The sequence below is a fragment of the Lycium barbarum genome, chromosome 9, assembly GCF_019175385.1.
Source record: "Lycium barbarum isolate Lr01 chromosome 9, ASM1917538v2, whole genome shotgun sequence".
Lineage (NCBI taxonomy): Eukaryota > Viridiplantae > Streptophyta > Magnoliopsida > Solanales > Solanaceae > Lycium > Lycium barbarum.
Window position 1 is genome coordinate 13189037 of NC_083345.1, and position 20692 is coordinate 13209728.

Below are 20692 nucleotides of genomic sequence, written 5' to 3' on the forward strand. Positions count from 1 at the left end.
TGTTGCAAAATCACCAACTCCACCAACAATATTATAATTGCAAAATTAATAATTGAAAGTTGAAACTATAATAAGACTTTGTGGCTAATTATTGCAAAGTGACTATAATTGAGAGATTGAGAATTTGAGATTTGAGAGAAAGATGAAGAAGAGTGAATTGAAATGAAAATGAAGAAGGGTTTATATAGGGTGGGGGATGGGTTAAAGTGTTAAAAAAAAAAATTGGGGGCCAAAAATTAATAAAATGACCGTTTGGCAACGACCATTTTTGCAAATGGACCGTTGCCAACGGTCCATTAACGGACAGGTCTGGCCCAACGGCTATTTTTTTTTAATTTCACCGGTTAAACCGGTTTAACCGGTCCGGTTCCGATTTTACCGGTTTAACCGGTTCCGGCTTCAAAAATATCGGAACCGGACCGGTAACCTTTTAAATGGTTAACCGGAACCGGTTAACCGGTTCCGGTTTAACCGGTCCGGTTACCGGTTTTAACCAGTTTAACCAAACCGGTTGACAGGTCTAGTACTAATAATCTATTGGAAGAAACAGATCACTCAATCGGGTATTGCTGAGATGACTTGGTTATTTTCCATTAACAATAACTCCAGACAACCGAGGTTACTATTTATAGTAGTACTCGTTTACTAAACCTGGAAGTTATTAAGAGGGTTAGAAATAGAGTTATCAATATGAACTTGGCCCGGGAGGCCGGCCCCATCCAACCCTTTATTCAAATAGAGTTGGGCTCCTTTGACCCATATAGAAGTGAGGCTCAAAAGCCCAGCCTCTCTTGGCCCGCCGGCCTCAAGGGTTGGGCTGAGGCCAGAAAAGAATAATAAATAAATTAATTTTAAAAAAATATAAGTAAATTAAACAAAAAGATAAAAAGTAATAAAAAAAAAAAGAATGTACTTACTACTAAGTAGTAATTAGAAACTGGAGTAATATTTTTAATCTTAGAATTTATATTATGTTTAATTTCTTTTAAATGTGATCTGAATTAGTGATTAAAATAATAATTTATATTTGTTATTTTGAATTTTGAATTTTTTCTTCTATGATATGAATTTGCGCAAGAATGGGTGGTAGAAGATTCTATTTTGTAAAAGTTTCATGTACAAATTGTACCAAAATTCACTTAGAAAATGTTATTTCGGAAGACGAAAAAACTTAAATGGCTGGCCCATCCTAGCCCGCGACCCGCTTAGGGCTAGGTTGGATTGCCATTTTGCAAGCCTTTCAATTAAAAGGGTCCGTCCTTTCTAGCCCATTTAACTCTCTGGCCCTTTAGGGCTGGGTTGGGTTGGGCTGGACCCATTTTGACACCTCTAGTTAGAAATGGTTTGTACTTAATTCGATAATATAAAGAAAAGCCGTTTAGATTTTATCGTTTGGTGCACCTACATTTTGCTTCTTTCCTCTTGGAATTCTAATTTTTATATGATTTCTTCTTTCAATGTTTCTGTGGACGCTTTAAGATATAGTTAGATCGTGAAAAGCTCTAGATTGAAGTTATTAGTTGATGTGCTTAATGTTTTTGGATACTCAAACTTCCACATGGTTGTACTTTCAAAGCAAATGATTTATTAAGAGATACTCCCTCCTTCTCATTTTATGTGACATTATTTAATCGAGCGCGGTGTTTAAAAAATAAGAGAAGATTTTGTAATGTTTATCAAATTGCCATTTTGTAATGTTTATCCAATTGCCCTTACTTTAGTGCCTACTTTTGTTGACTTTTCCTCACAATAAGTACATCTTTAAAAGCAAGTGGGACCCAATAAGGGTAAAATGGGGATTGTTCCATTAAATAGTTGCCAAATAAGGAAACGTGACATTCATTTTTGATAGACTAAAAAAGAAATGGTGCCACATAAATTGAAACGGAGGGAGTAATAGTCAAAAACACATCTGAAGTATCATTTTTATTTGCGAATTTACTACATGAATTATAAGGTGCTTGCGTTTCCTATCTGAACTATCACAACTATTTATTAAAACACATCTCAAAGCTGCCTAGACAAAGTGTTTGTATATAATCGCTAAAAGGCGTGTGACAGCTTAATCTGCCTGTAAAATATCGTTCACATGACAGTTAACTTATTAATTTCGAGATGTGTTTTGATATATAGTTGGTGCAGGTAGGAAACGCAAACACCTGGTAGTTCAGGTAGGAAACTCGCAAAAAATGATACTTCAGGTGTGTTTTTGACTATTATCCTTTTTCTGAAAAAAATAAACAAATTAATCTTATGCGTGGACTGCCATTTGACACCATTTAAATAAAAAAGACAACGTACACCACACACCATTAGATAATAGTTGAGGTGCGTTTTGATAAATAGTTGGTGACAGTTCAGGTAGGAAACTAGTACAAAGTGATACCTCAGATGTGTTATTAACAATTATCTCATTTATTAATGAATTGTGAATGTCAGAAAAAAGAAAAAATTTCAAAACTAATAAATCTTAGGGACAATCAATTACAGTGTCTCAATAAAGATTAAATGGACTAATTATATTGTCTATTATATATGAAATTGAAAATTATAATAAATTTTCGCATCTCAACAAAACTAAAGGAATAAAATTCAAATAAGATTATGTAATTTTAAATAAATAGGTTTAAAGCATCATATAAATGCTTGAGGCTAGGACACATATTATGTTGACCCGCTCGTGATCTAACATGAAAAATGTTTCATTCGTGAAATTATTTCTGAACAAGTCACTCCAAGTACAGGAAAAATCTAAAGAATAGTCCATGCCACAATATGAATTATGTCAATCGACACAATTTTGAAACTATCTAAGTTTCTTGCTTTCTACGAATTAACACTGTGTGGTGAGAAAAAGGAAAAAAAAGGAAGAGCTCTACTTACAATCCAGAAAGAACACAATGTGAGGACAGGCACAGACAAATGATGATCAAAAGTGTAATACTAATCATTAATCATTAATCTTCTCAATATTCCTATCCACCATAAGTGGTTTGCCCACTAGGCTCCCCAGTTTGCTCAAGCCCTTGGGAACTTCAATATTTAAAATCCAACCCAGGCATTTTAATCCATATTGGTACCGAGTATAGTTCATCTCTTGTGAATTCCATCTCCGAATCCCAGGCTTTCACAATTAGTGGTTTGTTATCGAAGTGGTAGATTCCCTCTTGTATCACTTCATTCTTCCCTTCTGCGGAATCAAACCTAACCATGACTATTCCATTCTACATCATTGCTACTTTGTTTATCCCATGCTTCCCCCACATTCTTTGTATAAACCCATTCAATACAGAGATGGGAGGGTGTGCTCCTAACACGTAACAGACAATTGCATATTTCCAGTATTCAATCTCAGTAACAATATCTTCTACTTGCTCGACCTCATCCGCCCATGATTGGCTACCATGGCTTACTTGGGAGTGGGTTGCCATCATCCATTCACCTATCTGTTCTTTCGCTTGTGCGGCTTTACTCTTAATTGGGCTCACTTGTCTGCTTGGTGATGGTGCCTTACTTGTTGAAGTGTTATCATTTGGGATTGTCTTCTCTGTTATCCCCCCTATTGGCCCATCCTGCGTAATCTCCTCAAGTGCTCTTGTTTTTAGGTTGACAGTGGCCGGACCGGTACCTCTAATTGGAGAAATTCCACTACCCAGCTTGTTTGAGTCTTCATTTTGTTTTGTTCCTTTCATATTCTCCTTCCGGTAACTATTTTCAGGCAGGTTTTTGGACTTCGATCTCTTCCCCATTGGCGCTAGTTGGATTAACGTGCGCCGAGAGAACCCCATAAGCGTGCGCCGAAATAAAGTTTCTAATCCATATAATATATGAGATTTTTTTTACGAATTTAGTTAAGGTATATAAAGGTTCATATTTTTTTTACTACTGTTAGTATGATCAAATTTATTGTCTTGGGTTAGTTATACGTCCTGACCTTAGAATTTAAATAAAGATAATCACCATTGTTTAAGTAAGGCGAGTAGGCTCAAATTTTAGGTGTGATACACAAGTTAAGATTGTATTTATACACAAGTTAAGATTGCGTTTACGCGTCTTGATCGATATATGTCGAGACTGAGGTTGTAACTATGCGTCTTAGTCAACACTAGTAAAAAGTCAACAATATTTAAGCGAATCATAGGCATAAAATACATTTTATCCAAAATAATTTAAAACGAACATAAGTTGATTAAGCGATCGTGCTAGAACTACGAAACTCGAGAAATGCCTCACACCTTCTCCCCGGTCAACAGAATTCCTTACCCGGACTTTTGTTTTCTCAGACCAATAAAAGTAGAGTCATTTCCTTTTAATTAGGGATTCATAAGGTGACTTGGAACACCAAAACTTAATTTCAAGTGCCGACTCTGTAACAAATAAATAATCTCTATTCAAAACGTCATTTCGATTGGAAAAACTCTTTTTAAATCCTTTTAAGCGGGTAAAAAAAAGGGGTGTGATAGGAGTAACATATAAAATCCTTGGGGTTAGAGTTACATTCTACTCCTTACCAACCAAAAAGAAAAAAATGAAATCGTTTATAAATAAATATTATCAAATGAATTATCAAAAAACTTAATTATAGTAAGATACAATTATAAAGTTATTAGTCAATTCAAATGGAGGCTCCCTACCAACATTAATAAGATTGGTCAGTGAAATAAGTTTCATGTTATACCTCAGCATCCAATTGAAAGAGAGAGTGAGAAGAACCGTTGGTGTAGTGGGGAGATCACGATGGGAGTTTAGGATTGTCGGTGAGAAAACGATATCCAAACTCCAAAGGCACAGCTGAAGGAGAACGAGAGAAGTTTGCAAATATTCATTTTCTAGACCACTAATTAAATTTATACTATATGGTACAAATGTTTCGACAAAAAATGACAGTATCTTGGGAAATAGATACCATCTGCGAGAATATAGGGAGAATGATGAGTTTCTTTTAAAGAGATCAATTTTGTCTACATCTCTCGCACATGGAATATGCTAGCCCGTGGTATAGCTAAATTCTCACCTTCTACTTTTATATAGGTTTTCTTGGGATTTTGATTTTCCAAGCTGGATTACAAATGATGAGTTGGTATATTATGAACATGTAAAGCATTATGAGGTAATATAAAGCAATTGTTGACGGAAATAAAAAGACCAATAATTAACTTTTAGCCATCATTTCAAAAATATTTAGATTCCAATGTGAAAAGAAAATTTTGACAAAAGTACATTTAGTTAAAAAAAAAAAAACTTCAGAAAACTTTTGCTGAAGTTCAAATATTTATCAGTTCAAATTCCATAAATTATTCCTGGAGTTGCATTGATAAAAATTTAAATTTCATGAATCGATCATAGAGTTCCATTTCAAGCTTCGAACTTTGGCACCATGTGCTGGAGTTGTTAGGTGTTTTAGCTCGAATATTTTTGTCCAAATTAATTTTCAATTTTAAAAGTATTTACTTTTCAATTAAATTTGAAACGGTTGCTAAATTTTGATTATTGTCGGCTCAAAAATTGATCATCCCACTTAATTCTTATCAAAATTGAAAAAATACGGGCCCATTATTGACGTGGGCTTGGGCTGTTTGAACCTCGAACTTCCAGAATCTTTTTGAGTATTTTGCAAAATGGACTTTAATTTTTTAGTCGTCATGGTCAAGAGACTGCATTTTGGTGAATCATGGCTTAAGCAATCAGACTCCTTGTTTATAGTAGTGAAAAAAATGAGGAGAGTAAAATTGTCATATCGATCCTGAAAGTATCATTTAAGTTGTCATAGCCACAGTAAATGGTGGATGAAACTGGGAGATACATTCACATACTTAAGCAAGGAAATTAATAAATTAATAAATAATCAATTGGCGAAACAACCTTCTTATTCATACGTCAAGCTCAGACCTGCCCTTGTTTAATTTAATATTTTAAGAATAAAAGCTTTGACCCGCTAAAAGCTTTGACCCGCCCAGTCTACTTGCCAAGCTTATTTTTTCTCAAAAATATTTATTTTTTCAATAAGTGCTTATTGTAAAAAAAGTGAGATGTTTAGCCAAGCTTTTGAGAGAAAATAAGTGCTTTTAGAGAGTAGCAGAAACGATTTTTTAGAAGCTAAAAAAAATATTTTTTGTCCAAAAGCACTTTTGAGAAAAATACACATATAAATACTTTTTAAAAGCTAAGCGAGACACTAATTGCTGCTTAAAAGTACTTTTTAAATTAATTGATCAAACACAAATTACTTTTAACTAAAAGTACTTTTAAAAAAAAATACTTTTTAAATAAATTATTTTTAAAAACTTGACCAAACATATCCACCGGGAAATGTTAGAATAAGATAGTGTACAACACAAGCAAGGAAAGACATCAATCTAAATGCACTGCTACACAAGCGCTAATGTGAGACTTTATTTGTAAGAGTCAAGACTTAGGAAAATCATAATACTTGACCCAAAGTAGATAATTTCACAGCATATTTAAAGTAATTTTAACTTGTTTTAGCTCAATAAAATTCTAGGAATATTTAGTGTAATTGATCCTTAATTCTATTTGTTTTTGAAACCTCTAGAGACAGCATATATAAAAATTAAAAGCAAAAATATCTTCAAATAATTGGACCCGTTGATTAGTTCACATAAAAAACCCAAGTGAATTCACTACATAGTTATCCAATTATAAGTATATAGTATTTGTTATCTTGAAGCCCATAACAACCACTGGTCAGTTTCCATTAGTTCCACTTGTCATAAAAATTCTGAGCAATATGAACCAGTGAGAAGAAACTACTTCCAAATGAAGAAACGGAATTGGGAAACAACAGTAACTCTAGGGGTTTGGACAACATATGTAATCCTGACACCTCAACAGATATGGTAAACACCACAAATGCCGAGGAAAGCCGAAACAAGGATGACCTTTCGAGTCTATATGAATGTATGTGTCTGTCTGTAAATCTGCTGAAGCTGACATGTGTGCCGAACTAATTGCCTTTTCCCCAGTTTCGACGTTATCCACGAGCCAAGGCAATGCGGGGGCAGACTGACAACTACTTTGTGGATTCATTGAATACATCTTACCTTTTTTGGCTCATTTATTTGAACTTAAAAGATTAAAAAACATATGAGCAGTTTTATATGCTACTACATTCCATCTCAAAATAAATATTACTCTCTCCGTTCCATAATAAGTATCAACTTAATCAAATTTTTTTATTCCATAATAAATGTCACCTTAGAAAATCAATGCATATATTAACAAATTTTTTTCACCTTTTTCCTTAGACAAAAACTGACAAATTTAGGAAAAGTAATTTATTTTTATTATATAGGGATAATTTAGTAAAATTTACATTGCATGATTAATTTCTTAATATGCGTATTTTGGGCTAAAGTGACACTTATTATGGGACGGAGGGAGTATCACTTTAGAAAAAAAAAATCCCAAAATTATAGTGGTTTTAGAAACTCAAGACAAATATTACAATAATTTCCTTTTTCAACTATATTCTTATATTGAAGAACTACTTTTTTTTAGTATGCTCAATTTTCAAAGAACAAAATAATCAAAATATTAGAATTATAACAATTATTGGACATCTAATACCATTCACACGATATGATATTGTTGATATTTGAGAAGAATGTTTTTCAATGTCAAAATTATTAGCAAGATGTGTAGTACTCAAAAGAGAATAAATAATTATTTTGTTAAATAAGAATAATTGGGTAAACTATATATTGTATTTATTGATTTATTTAGAAGCGTGAAATGAGCTAAAACGATATTTATTTTGGGAGAGGAAATATGACATGTTATTGTCTCGTGGATAATTGATTGAGTACTGAAGAAATTAGTTACTTTTTGATAATAATTCAATTAACTTATAGATAGCAAATCCAACAGTAAAAAATTTAACACGTCAGAATTTTTGGCTCGCCACTTCTTGTACAAACATGTTCTCAAATAACTCCGATTGCAAAGAGAATTCAAAAAACCCTTGGATTTGGGATGACAGACCTTGAGCCCCAATTTTTAGGACACTAGGCATTCTTTAAGACTTGCACGTATATATAGTATAAAAAGCCTACTAGGTCAGCAGTAGTGCATTTCGGCCTTCAACCAACTTATGATGTGCAGACTGTAGCTGTACCAACTATTAAGGAAGGTAATTAATCCATCTGAACTAATGAGAGATTAATTTATGTACTGACCTTAATAAAAGGTGTTTACATATTACAAGTAGAACTTAAATCCTTTTCAAAAGCATAAACTGTACTCCAAACTTAAAAAGAGGCCTGGGCTCAATTTAAATATTTGCCCTTAATGAAATCCATAGCTGTCTTTCAGGCAACAACTTCACGTGGAAAACTAGCTACTTGCCAAATTTCCTTTAGTCAATGGATTAAATAACAACTTTGAACCCGAGACACAATAACTCCATATGCTATCTGTTGTGGGAAGCTGGGACATGTTTGTCTAGAATCAAACAAAATCTTATAAGCTTTTGGTCTATTGTATAATCCCTCAATATTCAACAATATCAAGATATTTCACATCTACATTATTAGGTACAAATAACGTCTTCACCTTCTATCTTTACCTTGCTAAACATCAGTCAATTCTTAACTCAATAAATAGAAATCAAGAATATCTATTACTCCCGCCATTCCAAAATAGGTGTCCTTTTACGCTTTTTATTTTGTTCCAAAATAAGTGACGCTTTAGAATTTTAAGAAGAAATTAATTTTATTCTTTCAAATCTACCCTTATTTATAAATCAAGAATCATTAAATAACTTTTCTTTGCTAAGCATTAATTAGAAATAGGCTGATAAAAACACTCCTAATTTTTTAAGAGCGAGCAATTTCTGAAGGGGATGTATGAGCTAAAAGAGATACTTATTTTGAAATGAAGGGAGTACTACTATACGACTGATTGGTAGTAATTAAGGATCTGAACCAAAATAAATCTATTATATATCGTCAAAGAAACAATTGCATTACCGTGATCTTAAATTTGACTCTATAAATTTTAGTTAAAAGTTTCAAATAGCATACACAGGTATATTCTGTAATTATGATATCTCTAATTAATCTCAAAATTCTCATAGTTCTTACTTTCTCACTTCTATAATCAAAATTCATTATATTCACTAGATGAGTAGAAACATTTTTCTCATATATGAACCATTTAAGATTTCCATAACCTCAAAAACTAATGATCAACTTTCAACTTGCTCCCACCAGTATAGATAACGGGTAACTTTGTCCTTACAAGTGTCTAAAACAAGAAAATAAGAGAGTAATGTAGCAAATAACAAGCTGGGGACAAAGTTACATTTCAATACAGAAGAAAACAAGTAGACCTTCCAAGATGTGAAAGGTACCAAACAATTCCATGGGTTAAAAGGAAGATATAAAACACGTGAGAATCATAAAATTAAACTTACTTGTAGAGTTGCTTTCTTTTGCAAAAGAATTGGCATCCTCGATGCCAATTAATTAGCATCTAACTTATAGTTCTATATTAGGTAAATTGATTGATATTTACTTTGGTGAAGAACCCAAAAATCCAAGCTGATGAGCCAAAATATCCACATTTCCTTCTTCATTTCCTCCTTCAATATTATTATCAAGTAAATTGATATCATCTTCAACATTTTCATCCAACAAATCCTCCCAAAATCCTTCATCAATAGCTTTATTCTCACTTTCAAAGTTTACGAAATCTTCATTCTCAATATTGTAGTCTTCTTGATCAAGATTGATTGTGTTCCCACTTGGTCCTTGCATGCTCGTATGATCAAGTGATCTCTCCAATTCAAAATCATCAAATCCATAAATTTCACCATAATATTCTTGAGGTTCCATCTTTATATTAAGATCATTTCCATCGATATTATTCACACTATGGCCTAATTCTCCAAGTCCAACATTGCTAGGACCTTGATAATCAATTTGCCTCCTCCTCTTCTTCCTAGTTTCTTCTACAAGTTCCTTCCTTCTTTCCCTTTGTTGCATCATTTGCTCCAAAAACCTTGGATTTTGCATTGCTTTAGCCAAGAAACTCATCATTTGTTTTTGTTTTTGTTCAGTTTTTTTAAGCTTTTCTTCCATTGATTTGATGTGTGATTTAGTAGTCTGTTGATGTTGTCTAAGCTCCACCAATTCCATCGTCAAAACCTGCTTCTCGCGCCTTAATCGATCAATTTCTCCATCTAATTCAAGCTTTCCCAATTCAATATAAGAGTCTATACCTTGATTTGAAGCTTGGCCAAGATGGAAATTACTTGTCTTTCTCCTCCTAATTGTTTTCAAGAGATGCCTTTGTCCCCTCAAGAAACCTTCATTAGCAAACTCCCATTGGTCTGGATTGACCTTCCTAAATCCCTGCATAATAATTCACAGTGCTAGTAATCTTCCATTAGGGAAGACAAATGAAAAAAAGGATCATGAAATACGAATATAATTATATTAGGATTTAACTTATATGTACCGATAGTATAATTTTTTTTTTATACTATTGATAGTTACCTGCCTTATTTTCCAGTTTACTAATTTCACTTTCTTTGGACAGTTTACATGTAGTTATCTATCTTTGGACAGTTTACATGTAATTATCTTTTAGGTGACATAATAGTGTAGAAGTCTTTACATAAACTGCCAGCGTATAATAATTAAACTCATAGTAAAGTTGTCTTGTGCGTGGAAGAAAAATGAAAAAAAGGATCATGAAATACGAATATAATTATATTAGGATTTAACTTATATGTACCGATAGTATAATTTTTTTAATACTATTGATAGTTACCTGTCTTGTAGTCAGTGGCAGAGCCAGAATTCATATTAAGGGATGTCAAAAAATTTAGAAATGTCGTGACCAAGGTTTGAACCCGTGATCTTAGAGACTTTTGCAATCCCTTAAACGCTACGCTAAGCCTTCAACTTGTGTTAAGAAGTGTCAACACTATTATACATACCTATAAAATTAAAATTTCACCTATATATACAATGTAATTTTCTGGCGAAGGTGGCTCCGCCCCTGCATGTAGTTATCTATCTTTGGACGGTTTACATGTAGTTATCTTTTCGGTGTAGTTATCTTTTAGGTGACATGATAGTGTAAGAGCTTGTTTGGATGGGCTTAAAAAAAGTAGCTTATAAGATGCTTTAGATAAACTAAGACAAACGAGCTCAATTATTTTTTTAGGCTTATTTTAAGCACAAAATGGCGTTAAGTTGGTCAGCCAAACATTCAAAAAAGCTGAAAACAGCTTATAAGCTGTTTTCAGCAACTTATAAGCCAATCCAAACGGGCTCTAAGAAGTCTTTACATAAACTGCCAGCGTATAATAATTAAACTCATAGTAAAGTTGTCTTGTGCGCTCATAAAGAAGTATTGCTAGGAGAAATTGCATTATTTGCAAACACTAATGAAATGTAGCCGAACATAAAATAATTGGAATTGGCTGATGAATTATTTTAATGTTAATTACACATAGGTAACTGCATATTTCCTGTTTGTTTTGTGACTAAAAGATACATATATCACTTCCCTTTCTTAGCGATTTAGCCGTAGATTTATATAGTTTTCTAAGCCCTTATTCTTTCCATTTTAGAGACTTTATGATTTATTCTCCACAATATCTTAAAAAAAGAAACAAATCGAGTGCAACTTGTCAATAAAGGAAAAAAGAATATAGTGCAAGCTGCATTTGAAAATTCAGAATATTCACTAGAAACTTCACTAACATGAGAAAATTCTAGAGCGGTGCAAGCTGCATGTGAAAATTCAGAATATTCACTAGAAACTTCACTAACATGAGAAAATTCTAGAGCAGTGCAAGCTGCATGTGAAAATTCAGAATATTCACTAGAAACTTCAGAAAAAATTCTAGAGCACTATATATATCAAAAACTATACATATCATTATAATTGACCAAGAAAATATACTATATTCATTATATAGAAGTCTTGATCTTTTTTTTTTTTGTTTTCTATATATATATATATATATATATATATGATAAAGAGTATTTTGTGCGCTCATATATACAATTTGAGTTTGAGTTTAACTTGAAAGCTTTGCAAGATTTAGAAGTTAGAGTTAATATTAATCAAACATCAATCAAAAGGATACAAATTGATTGGATGGTAAATCTTATAAACAAAGAAATAATTTTACAACAAAAAGATTTAGAAAAAGCACTAAATAAAATGGTAGTATGACATTACTAATAAATTCAATAAAAAGATCAAATAAAAAAGAAGAAACACGATTAAAAAATCTGACATTGTTGTTAGCTAACAAATTTGAAATGTATTCTAAATTTCAAAATGACATTTATCTAACAAGATTAACTCAGTTATGATATGTAGGTTGACTTTTCAAATAAAATATTGAAATATATGTTAAGAGTTTTTCTTTTTTGCATGCTAATCCAGCTAAAAATAAAAATATCAAATAATGAAAATAATTTTTGATATCTTAATACATAAACCCTATACAAAAGAAGGATAGTAGTCATAGAACATAAGTCGAGTCTCATGTTATGAAAAAACCACATATCGGTATTGAAACAAAATTAATAAGCATTCCAATAATAATATTTGAATTGAGTTAAAAGAATTTGAATTTTACTTGAAAGATAATATTTTAATAAATGGCATAAAAAAAATTAGATTAAAAATAAGAACATTTGGATTGATGTTAAAATTGATATTGAATTGAATTAATGGCTAGCTTAACATAACTAATAAAAAGAATTGAACAGATGTGGTTAATGTTTGAATTTGATATTAAACTGAATATGGATTTGTGAGCATTTTGATGATTTTTTCATACTTAAAACAAATTCGTATTGTGAATAAGATAACTACAATTTAGAAAATAAGCCGAAAACAAAAACATTGAATAATGAAAATAAACATAAGGGTATTTACACTTTGAATTATTTACACTTTGAATTAACTTTAAAAATAAGATAATTTAACTAAAAATACTAAAAGACTTAATTGATAAACAGTAGGGCAATATTATTCAATTATTAGAGTTTTGGTTACCATTAATGTAATATTTTCTAACTATATCATTTTTTGATATTCATTTAAACTATAATATTGATCATTACGGAATTGTTATAAAATATCTTTAATTTTAATAATTATTCTGTTATATTACATGCATTAACTATGTGTTTAAAAGGTTTTTGTTCTCTTGCATTCTCAATTAAGTAAATGAAATTTGAGTTTTGGCTACTATTATCAAAAATTACTTATACGAATAATTCCTAATTAAAATGTTATTATGCTCAGTTATCAAAATTTTAGATGTTCATTCAAATTTATTTTTCATGTTTTTACTTCATTTATTCTATAATTAAAGCTAAGTCCGTAATATATGTTGGTACTTTCAGATACTGTATTTGAGACAACTGTTCCTTATGCTATGCAGCTTTGGGGGGGTTGGTGAACGTAAGGGCTATTAAAAAGAGAAAACTAGAGATAGATTAATAATTTAGAGGGTAAAAAGGTACTTAAAAAGTTAAAAAGAATGATTTTCATCTATAAAAATGATGATATAATTTTGATCAAAATTAAATAAAAATATTATGAAGAGAGTAAAAGGAATTCTCAATCTATTTAAGGAACTAACAAAATATTTGCATTTATCATCCGTCTTTTCTAATTTTATAAAGATTTTGTTATTAAGTACACTGCAATTAAAAACAAAAAAAAAGATGACAATTGAATTTTGTTAAAGTAATATATGATGTAATGTACTTAAACAAGCCAGATTATAATTTATCAATAAATATATTCTTCAATATTTTCCGTGCATCGCGCGGATACGAGAACTAATATTTAAAAAAAAAAAAACAAAGAAGAAGAAAGAAAGAAAGAAAGAAACAAATCGAGTGCAATTTGCCAATAAAGGAAAAAAGAATATAGTGCAAGTTGCATTTGAAAATTCAGGATATTCACTAGAAACTTCACTAACATGAGAAAATTCTAGAGCGCCATATATATCAGTACATAGAAGTCTTGATCTTTTTTTGTTCTCTCTATATATAAGAGTATTTTGTGTGCTCATATACACTATTTGAATTGGTTAGAGAAAAATAATGCTTACATAAGTATTGAGCTGCCTGACAAAGCTTGAGAAATTGTTATGCTTGAAGTACCTTGGAAGTAGATTCATGGCAAAGGTCTGAGGATCCCAAACAATGAAACTGTTATTACCTATACTCCAAGAAACAACACCATTTGTGTTTGGATCATCCACAAGTTCATAAGTCTTTGTTAGAAATGGTGGAGGCCCATTCTCATGAAGCCCCTCCATTGGTTGAGGATTAGTCCACATAAAGGAAGAAGTCTCATTAGATCCAGGAAACTCTTCTTTTATTGGGGCAAAATTAGGATCCATATATACTTATGAATCTTGAATAACAAGGGGTAGAAAATTAGATCTTATGAGGTGAAGCTCAAAGAATAATAAGTCCTGAAAGGAAAATAACAAATTAAGATAATACAAATATAGTGTGTTTTGAAGTTCAAAGGAGGAGCTACAACATCTTTGGGAGTTTCTCTTCAAAATGTATATTGATTTGTGGTGGTTTAAGGAGTTAGGGTTTGAGCGAAAGGGTTTGAGAGTGAGGAAAATCAAGATTTAGATGAAAAAATTAAGAAGAAACAGGAGTAGAGAAAGAAAATAAATTATATAGAGAGATAAAAAGAGTTGGTAAAACAAGGAAGTTGGATTTAGATTTGGAGGAGATGGAAACATGTTGTAATGGATGTCAAGAGAGAGGAGAGAGAGAGATGGAAAAAGGAGGTGGTTAGGTCACAGTTTGATGAATACAAGTTTTGAAAATAATACTCCTTTCGTTTCAATTTATGTAAATCTATTTAACTGAGCACGATATTTAAAAAAGTGAATTTTTTTTTAAAAATTTATGATTCAAAATAAGTCTTGAATATTTATGTGATCATAAATTATTCATAAAGTAAATTTATTTTTAAATTAGGAAAAAGGTCATTGATTTTGATAAGGACTAAAAAAAAAATAGGTTCACATAAATTAAAATAGAGGGAGTAATATTAATCTAATTATGGAATGGTCCTTAGATATTTTCAGTCCCTTTTTATATTTTATTTCTCAGAATTAACTCTTTCTTTAATAACCCTTTTGGGAAGGTCTGGTACGAGAATAATTTTATTTGTTCATTGAACCTAGTGACATTTTTTCTTGAGCCGAGGGTCTTTCGGAAACAGTCTCCCTATCTTTCGAGATAGGGGTAAGGTCTGCGTACATTTTACCCTCTTCAGATCTTACATTGTGAAATTTCATTGGGTATAGTATTGTTGTTATTGTTGTTGTAGTATTGAACCTAGTGGCAGATATAAATTTTGTACTAATCTAAATACTTAATTAGTCTGAATCTTCCTCTTTCTGGTCACAAGTAGTAAGATTTTTGCCTAAAATTTTGAAATGTCTCAAAATACTTGATGTGCAGAATTTGATACTTCTTTGGTCATTTCTTTCCCGACATCTATTTTTATAACTTCCAACTTCTTTTTAATAGTCGCGAGCTTGGCTTCAAAACCTTACATAAAATAAAGAGCACGACTCTAATCTCGTGTTGGCTGGCTGTCTCTACTTATATAATTACAAGTCAAACCAATATTTGAAATTATACCTCAAAAAAGGTTTTACATGAAACAAGATGGATGGAAATCAAAAAGACACGACACAGGCAATTCTGTTATCCCTCAACATCCAAAATTACTTAAATTTTTAGCATTTAACAATTATTGATAGGAGAAAATTGCAACTCATTATGATTTCTTATCTTATTTAGGAATAATTATTTGGCATAGCTATTTCTAAGAGGTAATTATTGATAATAATTACCTTTTAATTTATTTATATTTAGCAGTTACAGTGATTTTGTAAATTACCATTCATAACTATATCAAAATACATCAAGCTTTTGTTGCTGGAGTGATTATTGGGGGTGGCTTTGCCCCTGCCTGCCCAGGTTCAAGCCAACCACTTTACTTTTCTTACATATTTTTCCTAGCTTCATTCAAATACATGTGACATCAGATACAAATTCAAATACATGTGACATCAGATACAACTGAACATGTACACTCAAAATAGTCAAATACAGCGAAAACACTGTTAAATACACAAAAAGTAGCTATGAGTGGTAAGAAGGATCGATAAGATAGTTGTTTATGTAAGTTTACCTCTTATTTATGAGGCACTTTGCATGCAAAATTACTTTTCCAAGGCCCATGTTTTGCCAACCTTCCTTCATTACATACCTAGGGGCGTTTGGTTTGAATACAAGTTATGCTGAGATAAGTTATGATGAGATTAGTTATGTTGGGATTAGTTATACTGGAGTTATTTGTTGACTTCTTTCTTCTTCTTTTTTGTTTTCCATGACATATTTTCCCTTAGCCTTTTGTCAATTTGATGCCCTTTAATTTATGGTTCTTTTATGATTTTAAGTTAGCATTAGTTGTTTTGCATTAGAACAAAACTCTTACCCTTTACTCTTTTGGATTTATATGGTAGGCAATCTGAAATATAACCATTCTAAATTCAAGAATCCAACAAACATTGCATAACTATTCACAACATTTAGAGGAAGAGCAAAAAGGATCAAGAACCTGAAATTTGCCAAGTTGCTAAGAACATGCATGACGTATTCATTACGCAAAATGCTCCAATTGTTAGTCATTACAGATGAACATTAGCTCTAGGAACTAATTTTTAAAATAAGATTAGATTCAACAAAGTGAATAGACAGAATAGAAAAAATAGACAACGAAATGAGAAAAGGGAAAGGATTATTAATTAACCTCAGGACTATTTTAATCAATTCATTGCGTTATCCTGGGAAAAGTTATCTCAGGATTATTATTCTATCTCTGATGGGTATAAGTTATCCCAATACTATTTTTAATATTGGAATAACTTATTCCAAAATTAGTAATCAAACAAAGAATAAGGTGATACTAATTTTTATCCCATCATTATTTTTCCTTATCCATCATACCAAACCATCCCTTAGCCTATTACTTATAAGGCAAAGTCTTTGAGTGAAACTTTAGTTTCTCCCTCATCAATTCTTCCTTGTCAATGAATATATACACATATAACCCATACCTCATTTTACTTTTTTTTGGGTTGGGGGGGGGGGGGGGGGGGGATCCAAAACTGAATGAAGCGACATACATGTATATACTAGGTCAACCTCATTAGCTTGAAATTGAAGTGTAATTATTGTTATTATGGGATCCAATCGGGTTTTGAATTCTAGGGTAACTTCCTTCATTTTTAACCCAAAAACAATTTTATGGAAAAAAAAATCTGATCACCTTTTCCATGAAAATGCGAAATTGGAGAACATACCAATATAAAGTTACTATATTATTCTAACTTTCATAAATGAGGCTAAAACATTTCCTTAACTCTATTTCGTTTTTCTTTTAACCTTTCAGAGTGCTATTGGAATTAATGTCCTACTATTGAATTCCAGAGATTTCTGGACCTGGTAAATATTAGTAGATGGCTAATTATTAGAGGAAATGATATCTAGACCCCACAAAAACATTGATACAGTTCTTTTGTTCTCTTCTGATTATATTACATATCTTTTCCTCGTCTTTTCACACATGGACCACTTGCAGATTTTAAGGTAGTGGATGGCAATTTGGTCTTGGAAAACAAATTTTCAGGTATAATTTTGCTGAAAAATTTACGTTCACCTTATCTTTATATTAAATTAATAAATATATGATAAGTTTTGTATATATATATATATATATATATATATATTGTTCTAGTTTTTAACTATCAAAGTAAATTAATATAATCTTAGTGTAAATCGAGTGCAAATACTCCATTTATCTCAATTTATGTAATATTTTCCGCTTTCGGAGATTCAAACTATATGAGTTTTGACTAACATTTTAAGATGTATTATTTCACCAAATTGATATGAGAAAGTTGCATCTTATGGCACATTTCATATAGCTTTCAAATATATAAATTTTAATCGTAAAATATTTTATTAATCTAATTCAATTTAGCTTTAAAATTTAGTTAAATTAACTATCAAAAAGCGAAAAGTATCAAATAAATTAGAATAGACAGAGTAAATTTTTATATAAAATATTATATGTGCATAAGATCCTGTTCTACATAATGCTGTTTTTCATTTCGAAATATTTGGAAATTTGTAGAGAAAGGTTGGTTGGAAATATCTTGCCTACGTCCCAAAAGTAATGGAAATATCTTGGCCACTGCACTTTATTTTATAGGTTAATTAAATTAAGGGAACCGGGTCAAAATTATCCCTCTGCTTTGTAAAAAAGACTAAAATATCATCTGTTATGAATTTGCACAAAAATACCCTTCATGTCATTAAAGTTTTTAAATATGTCCCTATCTTAATGGAATTCCCAAATTTTTCAAAATAATCCGATTTTATTTTTAAACCAGCTATATTTAAACCTGAATCAACAATTTATTTTTTTAAAAAGCATATGATAATAGAGCCAAAGATTTGATTTTTCGTTCTGATTGGCTTGACATGAATCAAGAAACTGAAACCACAATTTAAGTATCTCAAATTATTCATTGATTTGATACATGAAGTTGTAATTAAGGCTTATTTCTAGTATGAATTTAGCTATCTAACTATATTCTAGACAGGTTTAAAAAATAAAATCGGGTTATTTTGAGAAATTTGAAATTTTCTATTAAGATAGAAGTATATTTGAAAATTTTAATGACCGAAGGAGTATTTTAATTCAAATTCGTAATAAAGGATATTTTTAATCTTTTTTTCAAAGTGGAGGGCACTTTTTGACCCTTTTCCCTTAAATTAAAGCTTAAATTGACAGCTGCGGCTTCTGTCATTTATAATTAAAGGGTCCACTATCTTGAATGCAATGGAATCAAGCATGTAGAACTGCATTTAGCAATTGATTATTTCTGCCTATACTAGTAATCTATTGGAAGAAACAGATTACTCAATCGGGTATTGCTGAGATGACTTGGTTCTTTTCCATTAACAATAACTCTAGACAACCGGGGTTACTATTTATAGCAGTACTCGTTTACTAAAGGTGGAAGTTATTAAGAGGGTTAGAAAGGGTATGTACTCAATTCGATAATATAAAGAAAAGCAGTTTAGATTTTATCGTTTGGTGCACCTACATTTTGCTTCTTTCCTCTTGGAATTCTAATTTTTATATGACTTCTTCTTTCAAGGTTTCTGTGGACTGGCTTTAAGATACAGTAAGATCGCGAAAAGCTCTAGATTGAAATTATTAGTTGATGTGCTAAATGTTTTTGGATACACAAACTTCCACATGGTTGTTCTTTCAAAGGAAATGATTTATTAATAAATACTCCCTCCGTTCTATTTTATGTGGCATTATTTGATCGGGCATGATGTATAAGAAATAAGGAAAGACTTTGTAATGTTTATCAAATTATCCTTACTTTAGTGCCTACTTTTGTTGATTTTTCTTTATAATAAGTACATCATTAAAAGTAATAGGGACCCAATAAGGGAAAAATAGGGATTGTTCCATTAAATAGTTGTCAAATAAGAAAATGTGACATTCATTTTGGGACGGACTAAAAAGAAAATGGTGTTGCGATACATTCTATTAACCATGTGTTTGGATATAGCATTTATTATAAAACAATTATTTATTCATTTTATAATATAGAGTTAAATAGATCATGTTCTAGTATGTGTATCCTTTACTTATATAATAGATGATTTAATGTATGGAATTTAGCTTATAAACGGAAGATTAAATCATCGGTTCTTATAAGTATAAAGTTTATGTTCACAATCTAAGATGAAAATTGGACAAAGTCATCGGTATGATTGTAGCACAAGATTAAATATAATGCATCTTCATTATGGGAGCAGTATAGTTTCGTCTTCTTGTGCTAGTACATTTTGTATGTATTGAACGGACCAGATAGAGAAAAGTGTTTTTGTATTGAATATATAAAACAACCTCTCCAGCTCATTAAATATACTTATACTCTTAATCTTGATATGATTATTATGATCAATGTGATTTGTTCATTATTTTAATTTATTAAAAGGTACGACTCAATTGCGGGTTTATGTATTCCTGGTAAATTGGACAAAAGCAAAATACATTTGTGAAATAATAATTAGTAGATAGAATTTATGTCTCAACTTTGAAATTGATGATGCCCTTTATGGATGCTTATAAGTTTTCATGTGAAAACCCTGCAGGTGGATTTTGTATCCGTCACATGAAATAAGTTAAGCAGAAATATAAAGAATTCAATTACTCAATGAATTAAATTGTCATTAATTTAATTTAATTGATTGATATCTATAATCTTAACACTGGGAGTTAAATAAGTTTTAATGTATGATTTTGAAATTAAACTGACGAGTGCAATTATGAATTTTTAGTGGAATAATTCGTAATTTATTATGGTATGAATAATTAAGATATTTCGAATTAATTTCATAAGGAAGCCTCGTTAATTAAATTTTGTGGTCCCTATTGTGCCCGAATAATAAAGAATTAAATGGAATCCTATTTCTTAGTGGAAAAGAAAGACCTAACAGGTTTGGGAAAAGGGTTTAAATCCTAAAACTTGTAGTCATAAAAAGGGTCTGAT

General features: G+C 31.0%; 1 protein-coding gene across 1 annotated transcript; it reads right to left on the reverse strand.

Moving 5' to 3' along the window:
• Nucleotides 1–9207: 9207 nt before the first annotated feature.
• On the reverse strand, nt 9208–14937 carry LOC132611322 (heat stress transcription factor A-6b-like). Its single transcript, XM_060325752.1, has 2 exons — nt 14117–14937; nt 9208–10373 (listed from the first exon to the last, which is right to left on the reverse strand). Exons 1-2 carry the CDS (start codon nt 14408–14410, stop codon nt 9531–9533), a joined length of 1137 nt encoding a protein of 378 aa, XP_060181735.1. The 5' UTR covers nt 14411–14937; the 3' UTR covers nt 9208–9530.
• Between the last annotated feature and the right edge of the window lie 5755 nt (nt 14938–20692).

What these genes read in the sequence shown, in the direction of transcription:
- LOC132611322 (XM_060325752.1), bottom strand. Translation starts at nt 14,410, where the DNA reads ATGGATCCTAATTTTGCCCCAATAAAAGAAGAGTTTCCTGGATCTAAT. An exon ending in TCAGGCAGCTCAATACTTAT is followed by an intron (nt 10,374 to 14,116) that starts GTAAGCATTATT and finishes ATTATTATGCAG; the next exon opens with GGATTTAGGAAGGTCAATCC.